Below are 23,555 nucleotides of genomic sequence, written 5' to 3'. Positions count from 1 at the left end.
GCATGTCCTTTGGAATGTGGGCGGAAACTCGAGTACCCGGAGAAAATCCTTGCAGGCATGGGGAGAACATGCAAAGATCAAACCTTGCACCGCTGAGCTGTGAGGCGGACATGTATATATATATATGTATAATGTATGTGCATGTGACTTTATGTAAGGAAAGATAGTGAAAAGTTATTTCTGTTTTTTTGGTCAGTTGTATGTTTATATCTAAATTAAAGCCAATATGAGTGCATTAGTTAATAAAAATCACAAGGAGAGCAGTTTGTATATTTCATCTTTAGTGTCACCTGCAGTGTGAAGCGTGAAGCTCTCTTGCCACTTTTAGTATGTTTACTATAGAACACGACTTGCATGAATTTGTGGATGTGAGTAAAAAAATATTTTTGAAAGACTACATTGTATTGTAACCCAGCAAATTTCTGAAATGGACAGCATGGCTGTGACATATGGTTAACAGAGAATGATGAACTTTGTAACTAGCACTCCTACACAGCTATGCAAAAACAAATCAGCAAGTGGCTAAAAGAGTGTGAAAGTTGTTAAATAGCTACCAGCAGGTCAGAAATTCCCAATCAGACTACAAGCCCACAAAACTGACAACCTGACAGTATCTGTACAGTGCCAGCCTTATGGACATGATGGAAGTGGCAGCATGGTGGAAAAAGACTGAAGATGCTCAAAGAAAATAATGGGAGGACAGAAAAGGGAAAGCGGGGAAAAGAGAGTAAGGATAAAGAGAAGTGCCATTGCATTAAATCTTTAAGTGTCGAAACCTCCATCTGTTCTCTTTTCACCCAATTACCGAGCTCCATCTCTCTCTTCTTCACCCCAAAGTATGCTGCATTATTCATGCTTGGGTGTAACCTCATCAGTCAACTCACCCAGCTGACAACAACTCTGCCAGCGTTCTCTCTTGACACACTAAGCTAAAGAATTTGTCATTCACATTCGCAACTACGGTATGTGCTGACTTTCTCGATCAAGTCGGATTTGTTTAGAATAGTCTTTTAAACGATTAAACAAGAAGTAGGCATGCATCTTTCGAAAGCTAGTGATGCAGCTCTGGCTGCTCCTTTGTAGCATTGCTGCTCCAACTCAGAGAGCACCTTAGTGGTGGCAATGTGGAAATGATTTGATTCCTCCTTTCATACATTTCTCGGAACACTACACTGGTTAGAGTCAAGGGAAGCTGAGGTCTATAACGGCTGGCTTACGGTGAAAGGTGGTTACATCCTGGATATTAACCAATCAATCACACGCAACTATTCCCATGTACGCACATAGTTTAGAGAGGTGAATCCCAACCAAGGCACTAGACCAGGGGTGTCAAACTCGTTTTTTTCGCGGGCCGCATTGTAGTCATAGCTTCTTTCGGAGGGCCATTATAACTGTCAACCCAAATAAATGTATGAGCACCTCATATTATATACAGTAAAAGCTACAAAACAAACTGACAAATAACTCGTTTTCAAATCAGACGAGTAAAAACTGGTCAAATATTTAAAAAACAGATATTACTAAAAGTGAAGACAATTTGCAATTCTAGTAATGACACGAATTTGATGCACAATTTGTCTTCCCGGGCCACATAAAATGATGTGGCGGGCCGTATCTGGCCCCCGGGCCTTGACTTTGACACCTGTGCACTAGACGGCTTCATACTATTTTAAATCACAGCTTCCTGTGAGCATATCAGTTTTGTGGCTATCAAACAGGCCCAGATATCACACAAACTGAATAAATAAAAGGCAAGATCATTATCAGTATCCGGAATTTTTGTTTGGTGGTGTGCCCTGAGATTTGCCTAATCTAAGTGTATAACTTGACTCGGTAAAGAATGAGAAACACCGTTCTGAGTGAAGCTCTGTTTTTGGATTGTGGGAGGAACACACACAAGCATAGCGCCAGGTCGATTTGACACAGCAGGGCTAATCATTGCACCAATGTGCTGCAGACAAAGTCAAATCAATGTCGTTACACAGTGCAGTTGATATAAACTACAAAGTACAATTGCATCAATTTCCCATACTATGATTTTTTTTATGACTATTATTTAATTCATTATGTTCAACAATGTAACAACAAAGATGTTCCCTTTGGAATAACTAAAGTTTCACTCGACATATCATGCTGCTTCCAAACACTAGCAAAGGCGCTGCGTCCAAACACGAGCAAAATGTTTTGAACATGGAATGACTGCAACAAATTATCTCACCAATAACCTGAAGAAAATGGGTTCCAAAAAGTCCCGCCTAGCTACAAAAACAGATATGCTCACACCTTATTGATTAAGGCACATAAGTATACAATTATATTCACAGATTAAATCAATAAAAGAAACATTTTAAGCATGTAGTCATACCTACACGCCAAATCAATAAAGAAGACATTTGTTCAGTTTAAAAGAAGACAGAGCGAGACATTTGTTTATATATGATCGACTAAGTGGTAAAGAGAAATGTTTTTATAATAACTTCATGATCTGATATGTATTTTTGTGTACTTTGAAATAACAAATGTTTTTTTGGTATATTGCCTGAATAGCTTAATAACCTTTTAAACTGTTCAATGCATGCCTGACACTGCCAAGAGCGTCTAAGAATGCTGAATGCTTGGTAAAATTTATGTTTTGCCTCATGCTTGATATGATGTCGTATGTTGCCTAACGCTAGACGGATTGGATTATTGGAGAATATTCTGGACAGAGGGAAATGTTTTGCGCATCAATGAAAAGATGTGGTTGGAAGCATGATTAATTGAGAATGTGAAAAGAACAAGTGCATGGTATGTGGGGAGTAAAAGCTTTGCATGGAAAATAGATCAAACATAACCAGGAAACATTAACGGATTGAGTATTAATGAAATTGCTAAATGCAGCATGATCATAAACTCATGTCAGAGGCTAACAGTTTATGTCCCACTCAAAAGTTCACGTAACTCCGTACAAAATGACAAATTGGCAGGATGATGAATGGATGATGTGCGCCAGAGGTTAATTCCAACAAACCACATATCATCTTTGTATTGGGTGAGATGCTTAACACATGATCCGACTGAATCCACTGTGTTACTCTGTTCTCCTTCCCATCTTTACTTCTTTACCACAACTAAACCCCTCTTCACCTTCATTTCTCTTCTATTGATTGACCTTTGCTCTTCCCGCTCACGATATTGTATACTGAAATCCTCCTTCATCATGATCTATTTCACCGTAATGCTCGGGATGAAAGGCGAGGGTGACGTGCATGAGGTCGAGGCTCTGGCAGGCAATGGAGTCGAGATGAAGGATGAGAAAATGATAAGGAGGAAGTGAGGAGTCCAAAAATGTGAAGGAGGATGCTTTACAATTTCCCGAACAGATTTAGAAAAAAATGGTAAATAAGATGATAGGATAACAGGCGGAACAGATTTAGAACAGATTTAGAAAAAAATGGTTAATAAGATGATAGGATAACATGTGTGTGCATACATGTTGAAGTGCAGAAGAAAAATAATATACAGCTCATTAAAGGAAGCATTTATACAAGACAGGAGATTTAATGAATTCTTGCGCATGCACACACACGCACACACACATGCACACACATGAGGGACTTTTACTTAAATCTTCCTTCTTCTCAGCCAATTAAAATTGTTTTCCAGCACAACCTCTGACATAATTAGTACCATAAAAGAAAGAGATAAGTGGCTGAAAGAGCTTGATGCATCTTTGTAGACAATTTATTTCTTCATGAGTTTGATGTCTTTGAAAGGTGAAAAAAGTCTTGTCATTAAGTGTTTTCAAAAGGTTTCTCTAACAAATTCCCTGTCTTCTATTGTCTTCAATCTTAATCATTTATCATGTTGTCATTTTGGGAATGTGCACTCAGTGATTCGTATAATGTGCATTAACGTGACAATATGTTTCACATGGTAAGTGGCATACCGTCGCTCTTTAGAAGGAATGTCTTAAACCTGACATCTAACTGAAAGTAATGTCTCAGGTTTCAGCTACCACAGCACAGTACATTATGAAATAAAAGAACAATTATGTCCTCCTCGTAAAAGAAATTTGTCACATATATTTTACAAAAACAAAAACACAATCGTTATCACCTTCTTTTGCTTCTTAGGTGTGGGACTACCACTATTGGTTCTTCACTACTTTTGTTTTATAGGAAAAAAAATCATTGGCGAAGTTACACAAGATAACCCACGTTACTGAGGTTATAGGTTTATTTTTATAGGTTTCTGTAAGGATGATATGTTTCCATTTATCCATTTTCTGTACCACTTTACCGGTTCTACGCCTCGTTTAAACAGCATAACCAACGCTCGAATTATAAGGAGCAATTTTTCAAAGCAGTGATTTTATTTGAGGAGCATCTTATTCATGTTGAGGACCTATTTTTGGCAGGTTAATCCCAATGATCTGCAAAATGTTTTTTTAATATAGTAATAGAACGATATAATGAGGATTAATGGCAGCTCATGACAGTTTTACATAGGGGTTGGGGGGGTGCGAAGGGGTGGCAGGAGGTTCAGTTGGGAAATCAGGCTTACTTAAAAACCTAATAAAGTTTCATCACTCAGAATTATTATTTTTTTTACTTTGAAATTTACTTTGCACATACACCACCATTCACAGATTTTATTCAGTGTTTCATGGATTCTGTCACAATAACGAGACGGTACGGAATTGAAACAAAACTACACTAAAGCAAGCTCCTCTTCTTTTGTCGCTTATGTTCATAGTTGTGGATTTGATCACAAATGACAAGATTCCTATATTTAAGAGATGATTCCCACCGAGAATAACATTTATGCCATTGTCAGACTCACAACAATCTTAAAGGATGCAGATTAAGACAAATGTTGTTCCCTCTAAACTTTAGTCGTAGTTCTGTGTGGACCATTGGGTTTTTCAAGTCTGTACAGTGGACCAGACCATTTTTATAATTCACTAATTTGTATGATTAAAAAAATTGTACTGACTAATAGCAACCCTGACTCTGAGCTCAAAGTAGCTACCGATAAACTACAATATCATATTTGATAATTTCAAGATAAGCACAAACAACCATTCTCATAAGTCATAAGACACAGTTCATCACAATTGACTGAGAAAACTGAGCAATAGTATGTTAATTGACCTGATTGGTGAAGCAGTGCTGGAAGAGAACCAAAGAATGAAACAAATATTTTCAAATTTCACTTTGCAAATCTAATACTGTCTGGCATACTTGTAGGTGTGTGTGTGTGTGTGTGTGTGTGTGTGTGTGTGTGTGTGTGTGTGTGTGTGTGTGTGTGTGTGCTGCTTGATGCTGTGTGTGTTTGGATGCATGCTGTGCTGTACGCTCAAGTTAAAAGGTTAAGACAGAGCTGGTGGATAGAGATATAGGGACATACAGAGCAGGTCCAAGACAATGGACTGAATTCTCTCTCTCACACACACCAAAGGACAAGAACATCAACTGGATATGGGAGGTTGCTGTGGCCCAGCTGCTATTTATAGCTTGAGGGAAAAACTAGGATAACTGATTTCCATGCACGTAGACACACAACACAATGCACAGACACATGAATGCATAAACACTCGAGAGACAAAATGGACATCTTGATATTTTCCAGTAGCCCACAATGTGAATGCATGTCATTATTCCTGACTCCCTGTGCAGAGCGAGACGAGTGTGGTAAATACAGTTTGGGTTATGAAAAGGGATTTTGCATTTTTGCATCCTGCAGTGGCAGAAAGAAGAGTGACGACACTTTCCCCAAGCTATGCACTCTGTGTCTTGCCATTAGAGGTGTGAACCACAAGTTCTCTGAGGGTGAGCAGGGCACACTGTTGCGTCAAGGGAGTCCGATAAAGGCAGGTTTAGAGTGCTCTGCGATTCCTTGCTGTATTGGAAGACTTGAACAGTTTGTAAAGCGGACAGTTTTTTCCTTTGTGCACTTATCTGAACTCTGGTGGTCATGAGCATTCATTATAAGGTAGACTGGTAGAATTTAACTTCAACTCAGCTATTTTTATTTGCATTGTTATGCATGTGCATTACCTTTTTAGTAAAGTCCATGGCTTTGAGGATGGAAAGGTTGAGTGTCTCCAGTGAGGCCAGAACTCCTTCATAGTCTCCCATGTGCTTCGCAAAGTAGTCTGAGAACAAAAATATATGTGGACAAAATTATTATTAGCCTTTTAATAAAGTATTAACTCAAAGGCAATACTAGTACTATGACTAATACTGTGAATAAATTTGACAACATAAGATAATTTGTTTTTGACTAAAATTACATTTTTTATGAGTGCCCTGGTGAACAACAGTGCAAAATCGATATAGTTTGCTCCGCCTCTACACTCAGAGGTGCAAGGTTCGATTCCAGCTCTGGCCTTCCTGTGTGGAGTGTGAATGTTCTCCCCCTGCCTGCGTGGGTTTCCTCCGGGTGCTCCCACATTTCAAAAACATGCATGAAAGGTCAATTGAGCACTCCAAATTGTCCGTAGGTATGATTGTGACTATAAATGTTTTTTGTTGTTGTTTTTTTTAATCTCTGTGTGCCCTGCGTTTGGCTGCCCATCAGTTTGTCTACTGCCCGAAGTCAGTTGGGATAGTCTCCGTTTCAGAAAATAGATGGATGAATGAATTTCCACTAAAAATACAGAATTGCCTGGCTTACCTTTACTGTCATTGATGAATTAGTTTTAGTGTGTCAAATGTGACAAAGTGGTCGCCAAAGGTTGGTTTGAGCAATTGAAGGAAGCATTTGTGTGAGTGTGTATTTGCGCGCTTGTATTATACTTACCACAGAGTTCTTTTGTGTCAACATTACTATCGCAGCACAGGACATCGGAGGAGCGGCAATGTAAAAGGTGAGAAGGAAAGTGGGAACGGAAAAGAGTAGGGTTAGAAAAGGATAGGCTTCAGCATGCAAATACAAACATACACACAAACACACGCACAAACACACACACTTGGAAATAATCAGGTCTGGTTCATTGTGTGTCTGCTAGAGCAGGAAACGTGATTAACAGGGATGAGGCATAGACGGATGGATTGAAAAAAAGAGAATTAAGACATAGCCAGACTGAGAAATTTGTAACCGATGATGCAGTAGAGGAGGAGATGGAAAGAAGGACACCATCTGCTCATTGCCTGAATGATTGTTCAGTAAATAATACAAATGCCATGAGACGCTCCAAAAATAAAATTACTTTTTCAATGCTATTTCACAGGGGATGGAGCCACTTGGAGAAGCAAATATTGTAATTATCTGCCCCACCAAATTTGATCCAGGCCTTTCCGTGAAGATGTACATATAGAGTGGAAGAGGAAGAACATTTGAGATGTTTTGCACTGGACATCTCGATGCAAAGTGAAAATAGATGATTGCGAATTACTCTTTTTCCATTTGAGTCAAACATTAGAATCCAAATGGGAAAATTTGGTCAATCAGTTTCGAGAGACTTTTGTCATTCTTAATGAGCAATAGTGCATTAACAAACAAAAATATGTTTCAGGATAATTTTGCCACTTGATAAAACAATTTGCTCACCGCAGCACAAAGATGGCACAGTGCTGTTGTTTGATGCTTTATGTCATTATGTCATTATTCTCAATGACCATAAGAAATCATCGAATGAATTTATTACGTTATCCCTCAATTAAAATTGGTAAAGATGAGAAGAAACAATGACAGATGGATGAAGGCTGAGGGGTAAGAAGCTGTTTGATACGCTCATCCCTCTTCATTAAACCGTTTATCAACTTCCTGCTCTCTCAAGAAATGCTTACACTATCGTTTTAGGTTTTACTTGAGCGAATCAATTCCTTTCTAGCTTTTATATGGTAATGGCGAGTCCTAATGTGTGAGTGTCACGCACACGTCAATAAAATGAATAGAATCTTTCTTGTCCACCGCAAAGGTAGATTAATAATACACCTGCTTCAAACAGCCAGATAAATTAATAGAAACATCATCAGTCTGCATCGGCATTTATCACACTGACATTAAAACGTGGCGTGCAGGAGTGATTGCTAATGTTGCACGCTATATCAAATTCTAAACTTAAACGACAACAGCGGTAAGATTCTGGTCTGCCTGGCTTTCTTTATAAATGTACATTTTCAAGATCACGCTGTTGTGTATAAATGCTCAAGGCCAATGCTGATCAGTCACTCACAATCACTTCTACTGATTGCAGAATAGAGGTGCTTGATTAGCTCAACATATTTTGTCGATACATTGATTTAATGAGAGCCAATCAAGGAGGTCTACAAGGAGCAACTGCAACAGACTCACAAAAACACGCATGCCGTATTTATGCTTACCTGGTATTATCAGAGTCAATGGTATGAAATAACTTCTCCAGTTCTTCCTCGTTCAGCGTACCATCAGAGAAGAAAGCCTGGAACTCATCCAGAGAGAGTTTACCATCATCTAAAGGAGACACACATGCACACAAACACACAATGATGTGAGGAGGGCAAATGATCACTGACAGTTTCTTTTGCAAGCATCACTATTTAGGGCTCCAAATAACTTTTTTATTGAGGAGTAGTTCTTTGTCGTTTCATCACATGGACATAAATCAAAGGTTTTATTCAACAATAAATATATGAAAATATAACAGTTGAATGGAGGGCTTTAAATATCCAACTGAAACTTCTACTGAATAATTGTGTGTTCCTGAGAATGGTAGGTGAGTTCAAAGGTGCAGGGTTCGATTCTGGCTTTGGACAATTACTACCTTCCTGTGATACTACTAATACTTTTCTCTGAGGTACAGAGCTGAATTTTGACCTCTCGACTTAGCTCATCAGTGTTGATGCGCCTGGTCAATAGTTGCTTGGTTTTCCTCAATACACAAACAACAAATTGCTTTTCTGGTAGTTGAAAATCGGTCTGTGTTTCTCAGACAGCCCTGATACATACGGAATTACAGTATTGTTGGTCTGTCACTCTTTTCTTCCTCATCCAGTGCACCCTTTCCACACCAACTCTAGTGATGTAGTAACTAGTAATGTAACATGAATTGATCAAGCCTCCTCAAGAGGCGAAACATCACCCAAAACAGTCCAGTTGCAATCGATTCAATGAAATAATAATTCACAGGCATCCTACCTACTATTACTTATTGGATAGTCATACAAATACACAGTATGGCTCTAGTTGTCAATTCCTTTTCAAGATGCCATAAAATCAATCCAGCGTGGCTTTCAGTCAAGAATAAACTAGCCAAACTCCTGCTGCCTGTCTGAGTGAGTACAATGTCGATTATGTTTCAAAAGCTCAAGGCTTTTTGGAAGGCACTTGAAAAGGTCACAAAACAGTATTGGATTGGTGCTCGTTTTATGAAATGTTATTGAGATTCAGTTTTTTTTTTTTGCATGTGTTGCTCTGTGGTTTGGATAATATTTACGAGCTTTTATAATCTCGCTAAAGCTTTGATTCACTGTAGCAAATGTTAATGGTTTAGTGAGACATACCAATATAGTTGCTTTGCTTAACAATGTGCAACATGATAAAATGATTGCTGGTGTGCAAAAATGAAAAGTATAAACTGGAGTAAGTCTAATGGAGTATGACGGTCTTTGCAAAATAATTTTCTGAGATGTGAAAATATTTGCCTACTAAAATAAACTTATATCTAGTCCAGAACCGAATAAGTAAAGAAGTAAATGTATTTATTCATTGAGTTCTTATTTACGTATTTATTTATTTGTTCATATGGTTGAATCAATAAATGAATTATGATCATTTCAATTAATATTCCTTAGGGTAACTAAACAAATAAATAAATAAATAATTAAATCCATATGCAAACAGCTATATGTATGTTTTTGTTTTGTTTTATTGATTTTCTGTAGATAGTCTCGCAATTTGACTTTGATACCTGCAACACATTCCAAAAGAGCTGGTAGGGGCAACAAAAATTTAGAATCGCTAAAAAAATGTTGTGAACATGTGGAAATGGAAAAAAAGGTTTACGCGTTTGAATAATACGTATCCTGACTTTGCAGTGTATTTAATTGAATATAGGTTGAAAACATTTTGCAAATCATCAAATGCTGTTTTTATTTTGGATTTACACCGCGTCACAGCTTCATATTAATTGCAATTTGTATATTCCCATATGAAAGTCCTGACCGCTGAATTTTGCGGTTATGTCTCAAGGGTCTAAGGCACCTCGTTGCTCAATGCTGAGTCAGCAAAGGGCTCCCTCACTTCACTATATTATCAAGGATCTCAACTGTCATAAATGTGCAAACAGAGGAGCATGGATCACGACTCAAACCCATAACAGCCATCCCTGATAAAGTAATATTGCTTTATTGATCAGAAAGCTGCTGTGGACACGTTACAGCAGCTGTAATAACTCAGCAACAGAGACAATCCATCTGTGACACACGTCACATTTATTTCACGTGTCAGGAAAGAACATCTCATTCCATCAACCATTTCTGTCTTGATTGCTGCTCAGCTTCTTAATAAAATCCATGGAAGGCCGAGCTACTGTAACAGTGTAAAGCGAGAACTGAGGGGCTTGCAAATGAAATGACATTTTCCCAATATCAGACTAAAAATAATTTTCCAGTGGTCATCTCTGCTCTACATTTGCATCACATCTGATCAATGCTGTGTGCGAGAAGAGTGCAGTCTTCGATGGTAATTTTCTAACCTTAGTTGGAAAAAGGACAATACGCTAAACAGAAAATGTAAATACCATATTTTCCGCACTATAAGGCGCACCTAAAAACCTCAAATTTTCTCAAAAGCCGACAGTGCGCCTTATAATCAGGTGCGCCTTATATATGGACCAATATTGAGCCACTACAGCAGGCGTGTCCAAAGTCCGGCCCGCGGGCCAAATGTATATATCTTATATATGGACAAAGTTTTAAAATGGGCCATTCATTGAAGGTGCGCCTTATAATCCGGTGCGCCTTATATATGGACAAAGTTTTAAAATGGGCCATTCATTGAAGGTGCGCCTTATAATCAGGTGCGCCTTATAGTGCGGAAAATACGGTACTGATACTCAGATTTTTGCCGATCTGTCCAAGAGTGTGTATCTACGTATGTGTGTGTGTGTGTGTGTGTGCGTGTGTGCATGCCTGCATGTTGGAGAGTCATTTATTTAACTATTCTTGAAATGCACAGCTGCTTTTCCTTATTTCATCACCATCCATTAAGAGCCTTTCTATGCCTGATGGACTGCAGCAAGGGAGGGGATTTTCCTGGATTCACGGCTCATATGACTGATTGTCTCACCACATGATGCAGAGCTAGATATCAAATATTCATTTCCCTGCCCTGAAAGTGTGCTTGTCCTTGAGTGTGCTTGAATGGATGCAGCAGGTTGAGCTGTGGGGCTACTGCAGCACAGTAGAAAACCACAGGGATTGCAGCTTCACAAAAGGTGGAACTTAAAGGTGCTGCGGGTAAAAGTGGGCTTCCTTTCGCCCTTCTACAGTTTCCTGGGGGCACCATAAGTATTTTTAAACACCTCTAAAAAATAAAAGTCATTGTGTAAGTTTAGTATTTACAGTCCAGGGACTATTTCACCCATTTAACATTTTCCTGCCAAGTAGTACACTGATTGATCTAAATGTTCATCTTGTCTTTACCCGTTAACCAATCAGCTCCACCATGCCACTTTCGTCTCCTGGAGTATCTTGTTTTCCTGTCAATTTGCATTTATTTAATTCCTTGTTTTCTGTTAGTATGTGTCGGCTCATTGTCACGTGTCATGTCACCCTAAATCATGTTGCAGTTCTTTTTGCGGTGAGTTCTGTTTTCTTCCTCAGTTTGTTTGTTATTTTGAAACATAAGTTTTTTAAAGACTGTATTAGATAATTTTACATCCTTTCTTTGCCTTTTCTGTTTAGTTTTTGATCAAATATTTTTGGTAGATGACTCATGGTGCCCAGTCTCCTCCCTCCTTCCCTGCACCTGAGTCCACTTTTTGCCTACACAACGCAAACCGTGTCTCGTATTTCCATCCCGCCTTTCTGAAAATCGCAGCATTGTTCACAGAGCGAGTGAGTGCGCCTTGAGAGAGCAGGTTGTAAGATGTTGATCAACATGGGATGAACTTTAATATAGTAGAGGTGAGGCAGATATAGCTGTGGCAAATTAAATATTGATCTTACAGCATGTGCACAGGTGAACACTACCATCAGTCCCATCTCATGTCAACAATGAAAGCATCTCGAGACCACCACCGCCAGCTAAGGGAGTGGGCTCATGCACTTAGAAAACAGCTATGAAGAAAGAATTGTACACAAACCATCTAACTCACGGCTGTGTGTCGGCAAGTGGGATGATGAAAGAATAATGATTAAAAAGCATTCAATGAATATGTTCCTGCCATAATTCAGAAGGTTGAGACATCCACACACGTGTGTGATGCCCATAATTCAAATTTGACCAGCTGTGCCAGTATTTAAACTCCAGACAGACTTTCTGCCACCAAATTGTCATTCCCCGTGCATATCTTCAGCTACGTCAGAACACCTAGCATGATGATACGCCAACATTTCCGCATCTTTAAGGTTCTAACAAAGCTCGAATAAAATGCCACCGACGTAGTAGCTGTGGCGAACATTGGCTTTCAATCCCACCTCACACTTCCTTCTTCTCCTGATCCTTAGGAACTATATGGAGGCTGTCAAATTCAATCGGACGGTCTGCTAAAGTGCACAGAATGATCATTTACGTGGCTTTCACACAAGGCATTATTTGGGTGAAGCATGGCATCAGCTCTCCTGAACAGAATGGCTAGTTTTCCGTTCCGCCTGGGCTCAGCTATTTATTCAGACTTGATGGCCGTAACTATTTCCAACCTCGCACTCTATGGCGCAGCAGTGAAGCAGCACTGAGAACCAAGGCACTGGTGTTTAATTCAGCAGTGACCCAATTTACTGTTAGCAGCCAGCAAGCCCAGGAGAACCTACTTAAGAATTCACTAGTAAAACAGCGGAAGCGGAGCAGCAGTAAAGGCGGTAAAGGCAGACTACCCATTTGCTGTATAAGTACCGTACTCCCACATTCCGCAGGACAAACCGATCGACAGCACCTTAAATTCTTGCTCGTCTGGGTCACTCAATGAATCTGCTGTTCTTCAATCGAGATTTCAGTTATGTAATGAGAAAGGTATTGAAAAGCTTGTGTATCACTGATGTGGTTGTTGCTCCGCATATCATTTAAAACCAAATTCATCTCCCACAGCTGGTAAAGAAAAATATCAGCAAACTGATACAAAACTACAATTAAATAAAAGTCACATTGCGGGAAATGAAATGATGTTTTTGGTGGTTGGGAGTGTGATATGCTGTAAAATGGCATGTTCCCATGACAGTTTACTATCAATTTGAGTAGAATCAGACAGCTGCTGTGAAAGGGGGCCTTTTTTTTTTTTAATTGCCTGTCGGTGTATACTTTAACTAAAGCAATATTTTTAACAGATGCTGCAAAATGTGTGGCAATTTATTGTCACCGTATGTTGTGGGTTGGCTGTGAAACAAAGAGGAATCTCTGCGATTATGAATACAATCCATTCTGGGTGTCTGGTCCAGGAACGCTTCGAGCTGACCTTAGAAAACTTTACAATCAATCACAAAGCACAAAACCAAGCAACAGTTGCTGAAAGGGTATTTGTATATTGGCTCACTGATATGTTGCATATTGCTAGGGCTGGGCGATAATTCAATATCAGTATGTATCTCAATAAAGACATGGTCAATATCAGTATAAAATATGTTTGATCAAATATTCAATATAAAAAGGTAATCAGGAAAAAAAAAATCCCAACCATGTATATTCCTTGAAAATAAGTTTTCCTACCAGATATTTTGAATGCTATTTTTTCCCCTGGTAGTGGTGTATTAGTTCATTTTATTTTTAATCAATTTATGTTCCTTCCATAATGCATGTATAATAAAATAAATAGATCGATCGATTTGAGGGGTGAGGTTTCTAACTAGGGGTGCAGCGAATAAAAAAAGACTGGTTCATAATGGATCACAGATAGGATTGTTTCTTTTCTTACCAGCAAAAAAAACATCAAATAAAATATAACAGAACTTTTGCCCATCAAATAAAAAAAAACAACAACAACTCAAAATGATGAAACAAAATGATGTCCAATATGGCCCTTTAGATTTCAAGAACACAACTTTAAGGGCACTATAATGCAGAATACCTTCTTATTTTATTCATGGGCCATGAATGAAAAGGCCCTCAAAGTGTAATTGAAGGCACAGCCTCTTCCTTCAAACAAGTCAATCGCGACATCACGTATTATTTGGTAAGCTTTCACTTTGAAGTTAGCCTTCACATTTGCTGCTTTTGGTGCTAATTTTCACGAGGAGATGGACTAATCCACGATCTGGAAGGAAGCCAGCATTTTAGTTCTTCGAGATGCATCGGGGCTTTTAAGCAATTCTTGATGAGCACCAAGGGAGGCCGTGTCTCCTGGAGAGACAGGGCGGTGTGAAAGAGTTAAGGGTGAACGGTCAAGAGTGAGAGGGCAAGAGTGAGAGACAGACAGAGACAGACAGAGGCAGACAGACAGAGAGAGAGAGAGAGAGAGAGAGAGAGAGAGAGAGAGAGACAGACAGACAGTCAGCGAGAGAGAGAGAGAGAGAGAGAGAGAGAGAGAGAGAGAGAGAGAGAGAGAGAGAGAGAGAGAGAGAGAGAGAGAGAGAGAGAGAGAGAGAGAGAGAGAGAGAGAGAGAGAGAGAGAGACAGACAGACAGTCAGCGAGAGAGAGAGAGAGAGACAGACAGACAGTCAGCGAGAGAGAGAGAGACAGTCAGCGAGAGAGAGAGAGAGAGAGAGAGATGGCCTGTATGGTTTCTGGGGTAAGTCTTTTTTTCCCTGTGGAAAAGGGAAGGAAAAAATAAGGAAGCACATATGTATCGTCCCTGCCGTCACATGTCATCTTCATCATTCATCTTCTTCATTCTTATCATTTCCTTATTACAATTCTTGTCGCAGAGGGTTAAAACATACCTTTTTTTTTTTTTTAAGTTTATTTTTGATCTTGCACCCCCCAAAAAAAACATCTTCTCTTTCCCTCATGCTGTTTAAGCATTAGATTTGGGGCTCTGCATGATGGGTTGTCATAGCAACAGGATGAATGGGGAACTGACCCTGCTTTCAAAACGAGGACACCACCATATTTCTCCTGCTGTACTAGTAAAACACATGCATGTACGCGCACACACGCAGACACTAATTCATTTCCTTGTCTGTCTTCATTCCACCAAGTCCAAATCCAACTTAAACCTACCGTATCTCTGCCTCTGTGTGTTCGAATGATAAATGGTGACCAAAATGTAATGTCACTGATCTGTCAGTTTCTTTCTTTTCCTCCAATCAATCACCACATCCTGCCAGGAACACGCATGCCAAAAAACATTTTTGCATCTCACTCAGCACCTGCTCAAGCATCATTTTCAATGAGCTTGTTTTGCTTCTCCATATTCATAGAGGCAGACTGATGTTAGGTACCGAGACACCGAAACATGCTGTAGCTTATTTGGGCTTCAAAGCTTCTACAAGTTCATAATAGTTGTAGTACTGTTATCGTTGAATCACCATGGTTAAGCGTGAGGTTATGATGTTGCACAATTTAGGATTGGACCAAATATTTGTGTGTGTAATTTAGTAATACCAGAAATTGAAAAGATGTGGATGAAAATTGATGAGGCAGAAGAATGAAAGCGCTGCATGCATTTATGGGAGGAGCGGGCTGTTTAATACATGTGACAATAATCTCCCATCCGCCCATCTGTCTTCATCATATTTCTGGGCTGTGGTCTCTGTTGGTAAGATGAAAAAGCCGTATCTTTCAATATCTTCCAAACACATGTGGGAAATTGTTATGTTTCAAATATACCAGGGCAGGAGAAGTGCTGTCATAATAGTGACCAACTTAAGTCTTGTTTGAAGTTATTTGTGTTCTCAGGCTGTAACCGAAATTTTGCAAAAAGTGAAGTGCGATAACTAACTTATAACTTACTGCACATGTATGCGTAATTGTAATAAACATAAATTGAAACATGCTTGAAGACTAAAAATAAACTCATAAAAAAGGAAGAACATCTGATTGAATTACAGCACACATAATATAGCGGGCTACATTTTCTAATGACTCTTGTAAGGATAATTTTCCAAACCGCACACTCAGCATGATTTCCCTATTGTACCCCTGTAATTTTTAATCAAGTGGAGATTTTTATATTTGAAAACTATGTCCACTCTGTGAAAGCACAATATCTTGATACAGTGCCCTAAATGTCATCTGTGATGTCTGCTTGTCTTGATTTCAACATTCACTGGCTGAAGATTAAAACATTCATGTCAGAACATAGTCAGGGAAATGTCAAGCATGTCAACTCTTTGAATTGACATTTTAACCTCTGCACCTGTCCAGAAGCAAGACCCATGAGTCAGAAAGGTACAAGGAGGGAGTGTGCTCCATTTTAAATATTCAGGATTTTGTGCATTTTATATTTAACACAGAGCAGGGAAATTACTTTTAATGTTAATGCGAAATTGCATTGTGAAGACGTTTTTGTCTGAAGGTCTTCTATAACTCTCTTGAAGGCCACAATGGTAGGGCTGATCGTTTTTGCCTAAAAATACCAACACGCTTGATTTCAACCATGATCAAAGTAAAACCTAATAAATTAAAGTTGAACTGGAACCGGAATACAATTATTCTTTGTGATTAGGTCTCATCAGCTCAGTGAAAGACAATTTCCTGTGTGTAAACAACTTGCGTCGGTCTGTCTTTGGAAAAGAAGAGATGATCGAGAAGAAGATCTATTTTGTTGCACAACGGAAAGTAGAATACCATGAGATGTGAACATCATCAATCCAGCTAAACATAATTATGTTATTAGAGGAGTGTGGCAGCAATGTTGAGCAGCAGATTTATTGAGAAGAGATGGTGTGTGTTTATGCTACAGGCTCATGAGGAACTTTGTGTACGCGTGTTTTGGGGGGGGAAGTGATGGGGTTTTACCCCGCTGATGATTCCCACTCTCTGATGGGAGATAATTGTGTTTTTTTTTTTCTTAGAGTGGACTAAAAGCAGACATATTTCAACGCCTTCCTTCACTGCACATCCAACTATCTGAAACCCACTGGCAGCCTCTATTGCTCCCTTAAGGGGGGACTCATTTGCACAAATGGCTTTATGGTTCCTGTTAACAGCCAGATATACTACTTCACCCGCCAATAATTGACTGCCATTGCCCACAACGGTGCTTTTTAATGCAGCGTGTTGGTGTTTAATGGCAGATAATAGAATGTCAGTTTGTGAAACCAGGTCAGTTTAGCATGTCGGCTCCACCTTGTTGTTGTTAACATGGTGTCATGAGCGACACTGTAGCTTAATGAACTTGCAGTGGAGGATGTCCAATCTGTACAACTAGACAGGCTGATGTTATGTGACTACTTTTATGGCTTCTGTTAGATGTTATACGTCTTGACTTTTTTGCGCAATATGTGTCATTTCCGAGTAGGTGACTAAATCCCTCTTTGCGTCAAATAGTACCTGGCACAGAGCAAAAAAAAAAAAAAGACAAATACAGCCTAGACCAGCATGGTTTTGTTGAGTTTCGGTGCCAAGAGCAAAACAACAGCAGCAGCAAAACAAAACTACTAAGACTCACACAGCGGAACCTCTGACCCACGGGCACCTTGTAGGACCAGCATGTTGTCAGACTCTTATTTAATGGGTGTTATGTAGTTTATCCGATTGCCGCCGTAGTTTGACGTCATCAGGCAGCGCAGCTAGCGAACGAACAATCAGAGTGATTCACAATTTGCATACTGCCATTGATGGCCCATTCATTTTCAAATCATATCTGCAAAGCACAATGACTCTTAACTCTTCACAATTCTATTGTAAATGTTGCTTTTTATTGCTTTTGGTTCCTGCTTGTATATTGAAGGTGCATTTTATTTCATATAACCATGACACTGAATGGTCTGACCAACAATGACTTCTCAGCTATCTTATAAGCCTTCTGTGGAGGGAAAATTGTGTTTCTTAAAAAAAGTGGTTTCAACTGATTATTAAACGGCGCTGCCTGACTTCTGTTGAAAAGAAATTCTGTTCACGGTGATTGAGTAGAACATACTTTGCACATTGTAAATGGTTTAATTGGCATCTTTAGTTTTGTCTTATGCTGTATTAATGTTACTTTCGTAATGTGTTACGCCCACCGCTGGCCAGTTTAGCTGTCACCTACCACAGCTTTGAGTGAGAGGTGGAGTAATTTGTCATTTGTCTAAATTATAGGAAACAGAAAACAACAACAACATATACATAAATGCAAAAACATCTCAAAGGCAAAATTAAAAACAACAGACATAAGTTCTTTAATCGACAGCTTAATGAAGAGGCGAGGTTTCCTATTCTCTGTGACTTATTTCTTCCTTTAATGTTAAGTGCAATCCACCTTGCCACATTAAAAGTTAGGGTTCCCTTTATGAGGTTCTTATAAACTATTTCCATGTGTCCTCTCATTAGGACTGGCTGTACTGTTTTTTTTTTTTTCATAAATAAGAAGCTCCTTAACTTTCATTACGTTGATCTCTAAGGAGCTCCCATCAGTTTTGGAGGGAAGATACAGTACGCGCGCTCTATAAACTTCTCCCGCCGAGTCCCTCTTTTTTAATAAAGCAACCACGGCAATATCGTCTGCATACTTAAATGGACTAACATTTTCCTGGGTTAAGTGGAATTTATTAAAGTATCAGTAAAAAGGTGATAAATTGAAATAAATGGATTAAATATTGTCCCTTGTGCAGCACCTGTGATAAGCACAGTGATAACGGAATGAGAGGAAACCAAACTACCAAGTGAAAACCAATTGTAAGCATGGATTATACATAAAAAAAATCCACACAGAAAGGTCAGAGCCAAGATTAGAATCCAGAACATTTGACAGGGAGCCACCAAGGTGGGAATAAGTCACATATGTGCAAGTCACACAAATGGTAAGGCTCAAGTGAAAACCATTATCAAAGAGCTCCAGGTATGTGTCGCCTGTCGTTTGCGTGTTTGAGCAGAGATTTCAGATATCGCGTGTGGGCGTTTAGGCTTGTGAGGATATTTGACGTTTGATTTTAACCGTCGTTTATAGCCAGACACACCAGCTAATTATTTTGTAGATGGGAGCACAGCATCAGGTCTTTGAGCATGCGGTCTCATCCAATCGCATCCCTCCACTTTTTTTTTTACCAAGCTTTGGAGACTTTCCTCACTTTATTTCCCTTGATTGAAAATTACATTTAAAAGGCACACATTGTGACATTTTGACTCTTTTTTTACTGATACTAGTAGTAGTTTACATTTGTTTTGCTTTGCTTGGCCAAGGGCAACAATAAGGACAGTAACATTTCGACACGACTTCGATGTGTGTGGACCCCTTCGGCTGCCCAACAACATCCTGACCTAAATTAACGTAACAAATGACTCCTTCGGCTGCCTAAAAACATGCCTTTAAACCCCCCACAAAAAAAACAAGACTTTCTATACAACGCGCTTTCGGGGGTCAACGTGATTCCCAAATTCTGGACCCCAAAGTCCACGTAAAATCGAGATTTAGGTGTATTATAGGAGGCTAAAAATGTACTCTATATCTTTTTCATAGGCATCATAAAGGCAACCATAACGTCTATTTTTCCTATTCCATCATTTTCCAGTTTTAAAAAAAAAACTGTTTTGTTCATCCAAAACAGTGACCTTGATTATATGTTTTAATACTCTCAGGTATTCTCTTGGCACAGTTAATAATGTGATGTCAGCCTTCAGCGACAATCATGGGAATGAATGGGGCCATACCAAACCTTTGCCATCGGAAAAGCGGTAATAGTGATACTTGGCATGTTTATTTACCCTCCTAAGGCAGCAATTGGTGAAAAAGTACTCTTCTGACAAGTTGCTCTCCAGCGCCTGTTAAACTTTGACGCTCAACACATTTAATGTATTTCTGATAGTTTTAAGTTGACCAATTAACAGCAGGGCGTTGATTGTATGTGTGTGCTCAAACTAAATTGATGAGAGGAGCTAGTTCTTAAGCGGCAATCAAAATTCTCAGTGTCACCCGAGTCATTTGTCATCTTGTCAGTGTGATCAGACTAGATGCATAAAACATTTTGTTCATGCATATTCTTTCTCAGGGTCATAAAGAACTTGGAGTAATTCTGGCATAATAAGATGGATCATAGATAACACATTATAACCACAAACACAGACGAGGAAGAGGGAAGAGTGAAGCCAACACATTTGCAAACCACTGCATGATTTGACAATCCAAAGCAACAATTGATTTTGAACCTGCTGGAAATGCGACAACAAATTATGCTGTGCCTGTGACAGATGTTCAACTGTGTGCCAGCTGAGAGAATATGACAACAGCATCTGATTCTGGCAGAAACATGCCATCACCTGTGATCCTGGAATTGAGAAGTAGGTAGCTCCAGGAGGAAAATGCAACATGAAATGAGAATGTGGATAAGATTAAAATGATTTACTAAAACAGACTGGTTGTTTCGTGACAGTCACATGGGTTTCACACACACACACACAGGCATGGCTAAAATACACTCTGCAGACTCCAACAGAAGCATACCTCCAACAAGGTTTCCATTTGATTGTTCATTTGCCCAATTTTACAAAAACAATAATTATACGTGGCACAGGCCAAAAATAACATTTAAATGACAATCATCCATCTATTTTCTCCATAGCAAGAAGCATATTTGATTTACTTTCTCTCTGTATAATGCTTGATTTTCGTGATTAGGCATATGCTAGAAACGGGAAGTTGAAGTACAATTTAGTGCTAATACACAGAAAAAGTTGTTTTTTAATTATAGTCTCTATGTACGTATCCCTCCACAGTACTAAGCTACAATTTCTGTTTGAAGTACTGCTGTCTTGCAAACTCATTGCACTATAGCTGGTCAAATTTCCAGTCATTAAACAAATTAAAAATTAATTGTTACAGCAGACCCCTGATTGGCTGTGCTCTCACTCAAAGTCATCAACTTTTATTTAACTTTATAAACGATCAAGTGTAAATAATGTAGGGCAGAATGTCCTCACAAGAAATCCTGCCACCGTACTGGGACAAGATTAATATGTTAAATATGAATTCAGGAAATGATCCCCATTTATCATCCAACAATCCATCAACATTTTCGAAACACAACCTAACTTTGTCTTCATTTTGTTTCACCACATTCAGCCGCGTTTTGACCTGATAAAACTGGTTTGGCTCTGACCCAAAACTAATTACCTGGGTTAAGCAGGGGTTATCTTTGTTGCTATGGAAACAGTATGTCAGAATGACACTTGGGGCGGGGGGATGTTGTAACCAGGGGCAACAGAGTAGTGTCTAGTGTGGGTTATTTTACGCTCATCTGAATAGAAGTAAATGGTGCTACGCATGAAAAGCAAATCCGGGAGAACTCCTCTACTCCTAATTCTTCAAGTTTAACATTTAGTAAATGACACTTTGTGGAGTAGAAAATATATAAATAAAAGAAATGTCACTCTTGAGTGTGAGACAGCTAAATATTTATTACACACACAAATTCAGACACACCCAGCAAAGCTAATGATGGCATGTAAATGTCATGTGTAAAGTCCCCCCAGTGCTTTCATCTCATAACAGAAGATCCCCACGCTTCTAAAAATACACACTGCAGGTGTGCAGAGCTAACCAGAGTACACACATTCTCCAATGAGTGGAGGAAGCCGACCGTTAACTCATTAGGAAAAAAGAGGTACAGAATTGACAGCTGCAGCTAGATTCTGTTCTGAGACGGGGAACAAAAAGTGAGCTGCCTCTGATCATCAAGGACTGCCAATCAAGCAACGGAGCTTTGCTCACCATGGCAACTCTGCTGCTTGTGACACTGACACGCCTCACTTTTCAAGGACTGACATAGATACTACTTCCACAGATACTTCATCTCCTTTAGTGAATGATTTTGGAACAACATGGAGACTTCTAGAGCTGCCCGCCTGGTTAAACTAAACGATCAAGGCAGGGAGAATAGGCTTAGTCCGGGACCAAGAATCCAATAGTCGCTCTGAAATATCGAAAACCACCTCTGCAGCCATCCAGCAACCAGGCCTGTTCTGTACGGTATGTCAGACGAAAGCCACTCCTGAGTCAAATGCATGTGGTTGGAGTTTGCTTAGAGGCATCGGAAAAACTTCCAGACCATAAGAGACAAAGATCTCTATTACGATGAGACAGATTGAACTCTTTGGTGACAATGCCAGGCACTGCTCATCATCTGGCCAATACTGTTGGCACTCTGAAGTCGCATATTGGGGATTTTTTTTTTTTTCTTCAGTGGCAGGATTGACGAATCTCCCGCGATTGTCAGGTTTGAAGGATGGAAGAATGCAGCAATGTACATGCTGGATGAGAACCTGCTCCAGTGCTCTTGACACCAGACTGCAGTGAAAAAGGTCAAACTTAATTAATTTGAACATCTACATTGGTTGCACACGAATAAAATGTGGTATTCGCATGTCATTTTTGAGAAGAAGGGATCGTTGAAATAAAAAACTACATTTTAATCACGTGTAACTGATGTACAAGTCCAAATTAATTAATATAAAAGGATTGACCCGACATACTTACAGTGTATTAGGACAATCACATTTTCACACAGGGCCATGATGTAAGTTTGGGTTATTTTCTTTCTTAGGAATTTTGTGTTTACTTGTGTGATGCATTGGACAAATATTGTTTTGATGATGGGAAACATTTAAGTGTGTCAAACATGTAAAAAAAACAAACAAACAATCAGGAAAGAGGAAAATAATTTTTCACACCACTGTAGTATGCTGAAATGCTTCTACACCTTAGTGAATCGAAGGAATAAATCCACCAAGAGTTTGAAATAGTTACTTTCATACCATACAAAGGGACATACTGGGCCCCAAATCAGCCAACCTATGACTAAACATTTTTGGACAGTGACATACAACATATTGCATTTACAACTATGCAAGCAAGAGTGATTACATCACACTCGTCCACACAATTCATTGGACTACAGTTTTTTTCCCCAATGGCTTACAGTGTTTTTTATGAATGGTTTAACTCAAAGAGTGATTCTTGTGGCACAACTTCAAGAACTATCAATATCAATCGCAAAACCTAGCTGTTTGGTTGTCACTGTCATTCGCGAGTGGTTTTCCAATAGATATGAATAGTTTTAGAAATGGTTTAGTTTAGAATTCATTTATCCATTCAGAAAAAAAACTATAATTAGGTACAACACTAATTGTGTTGCTGCCGCACCAGGAAACAGCTCCACTCTACTGTTTGCTGTCAGCTGCAAAGCTGTGTTTCTGTCCAGTCTTGACAGCAAAGATAAACAAGCCTCCCGAAAACCTGTCTGCTCACTGTCATTATGCCAAACATAATCATGATGATTAGCAGACGGTGGATGAGTCACAGGACACAGAAGGGCAAAGAATTAAAAACCCATCCGCTGATTGAAAGTCTGAAAATAAT

At 39.2% G+C, this 23,555-nt stretch overlaps 1 protein-coding gene across 1 annotated transcript in view; it reads right to left on the bottom strand.

Moving 5' to 3' along the window:
* Positions 1–23,555, bottom strand: part of necab2 (N-terminal EF-hand calcium binding protein 2) — a 58,344-nt gene that overhangs the window by 28,622 nt on the left and 6,167 nt on the right. The window contains exons 3-5 of the mRNA XM_037254291.1: positions 8,313–8,421; positions 6,787–6,812; positions 6,042–6,139 (exon numbers count right to left, since the gene is read on the bottom strand). Of these exons, the coding sequence (XP_037110186.1) occupies positions 6,042–6,139; positions 6,787–6,812; positions 8,313–8,421 (233 nt within the window). The remainder of the gene's footprint in view (positions 1–6,041; positions 6,140–6,786; positions 6,813–8,312; positions 8,422–23,555) is intronic.

Source organism: Syngnathus acus, chromosome 6 (assembly GCF_901709675.1).
Source record: "Syngnathus acus chromosome 6, fSynAcu1.2, whole genome shotgun sequence".
NCBI lineage: Eukaryota > Metazoa > Chordata > Actinopteri > Syngnathiformes > Syngnathidae > Syngnathus > Syngnathus acus.
This window is presented reverse-complemented; position numbering and strand designations above follow the sequence as displayed.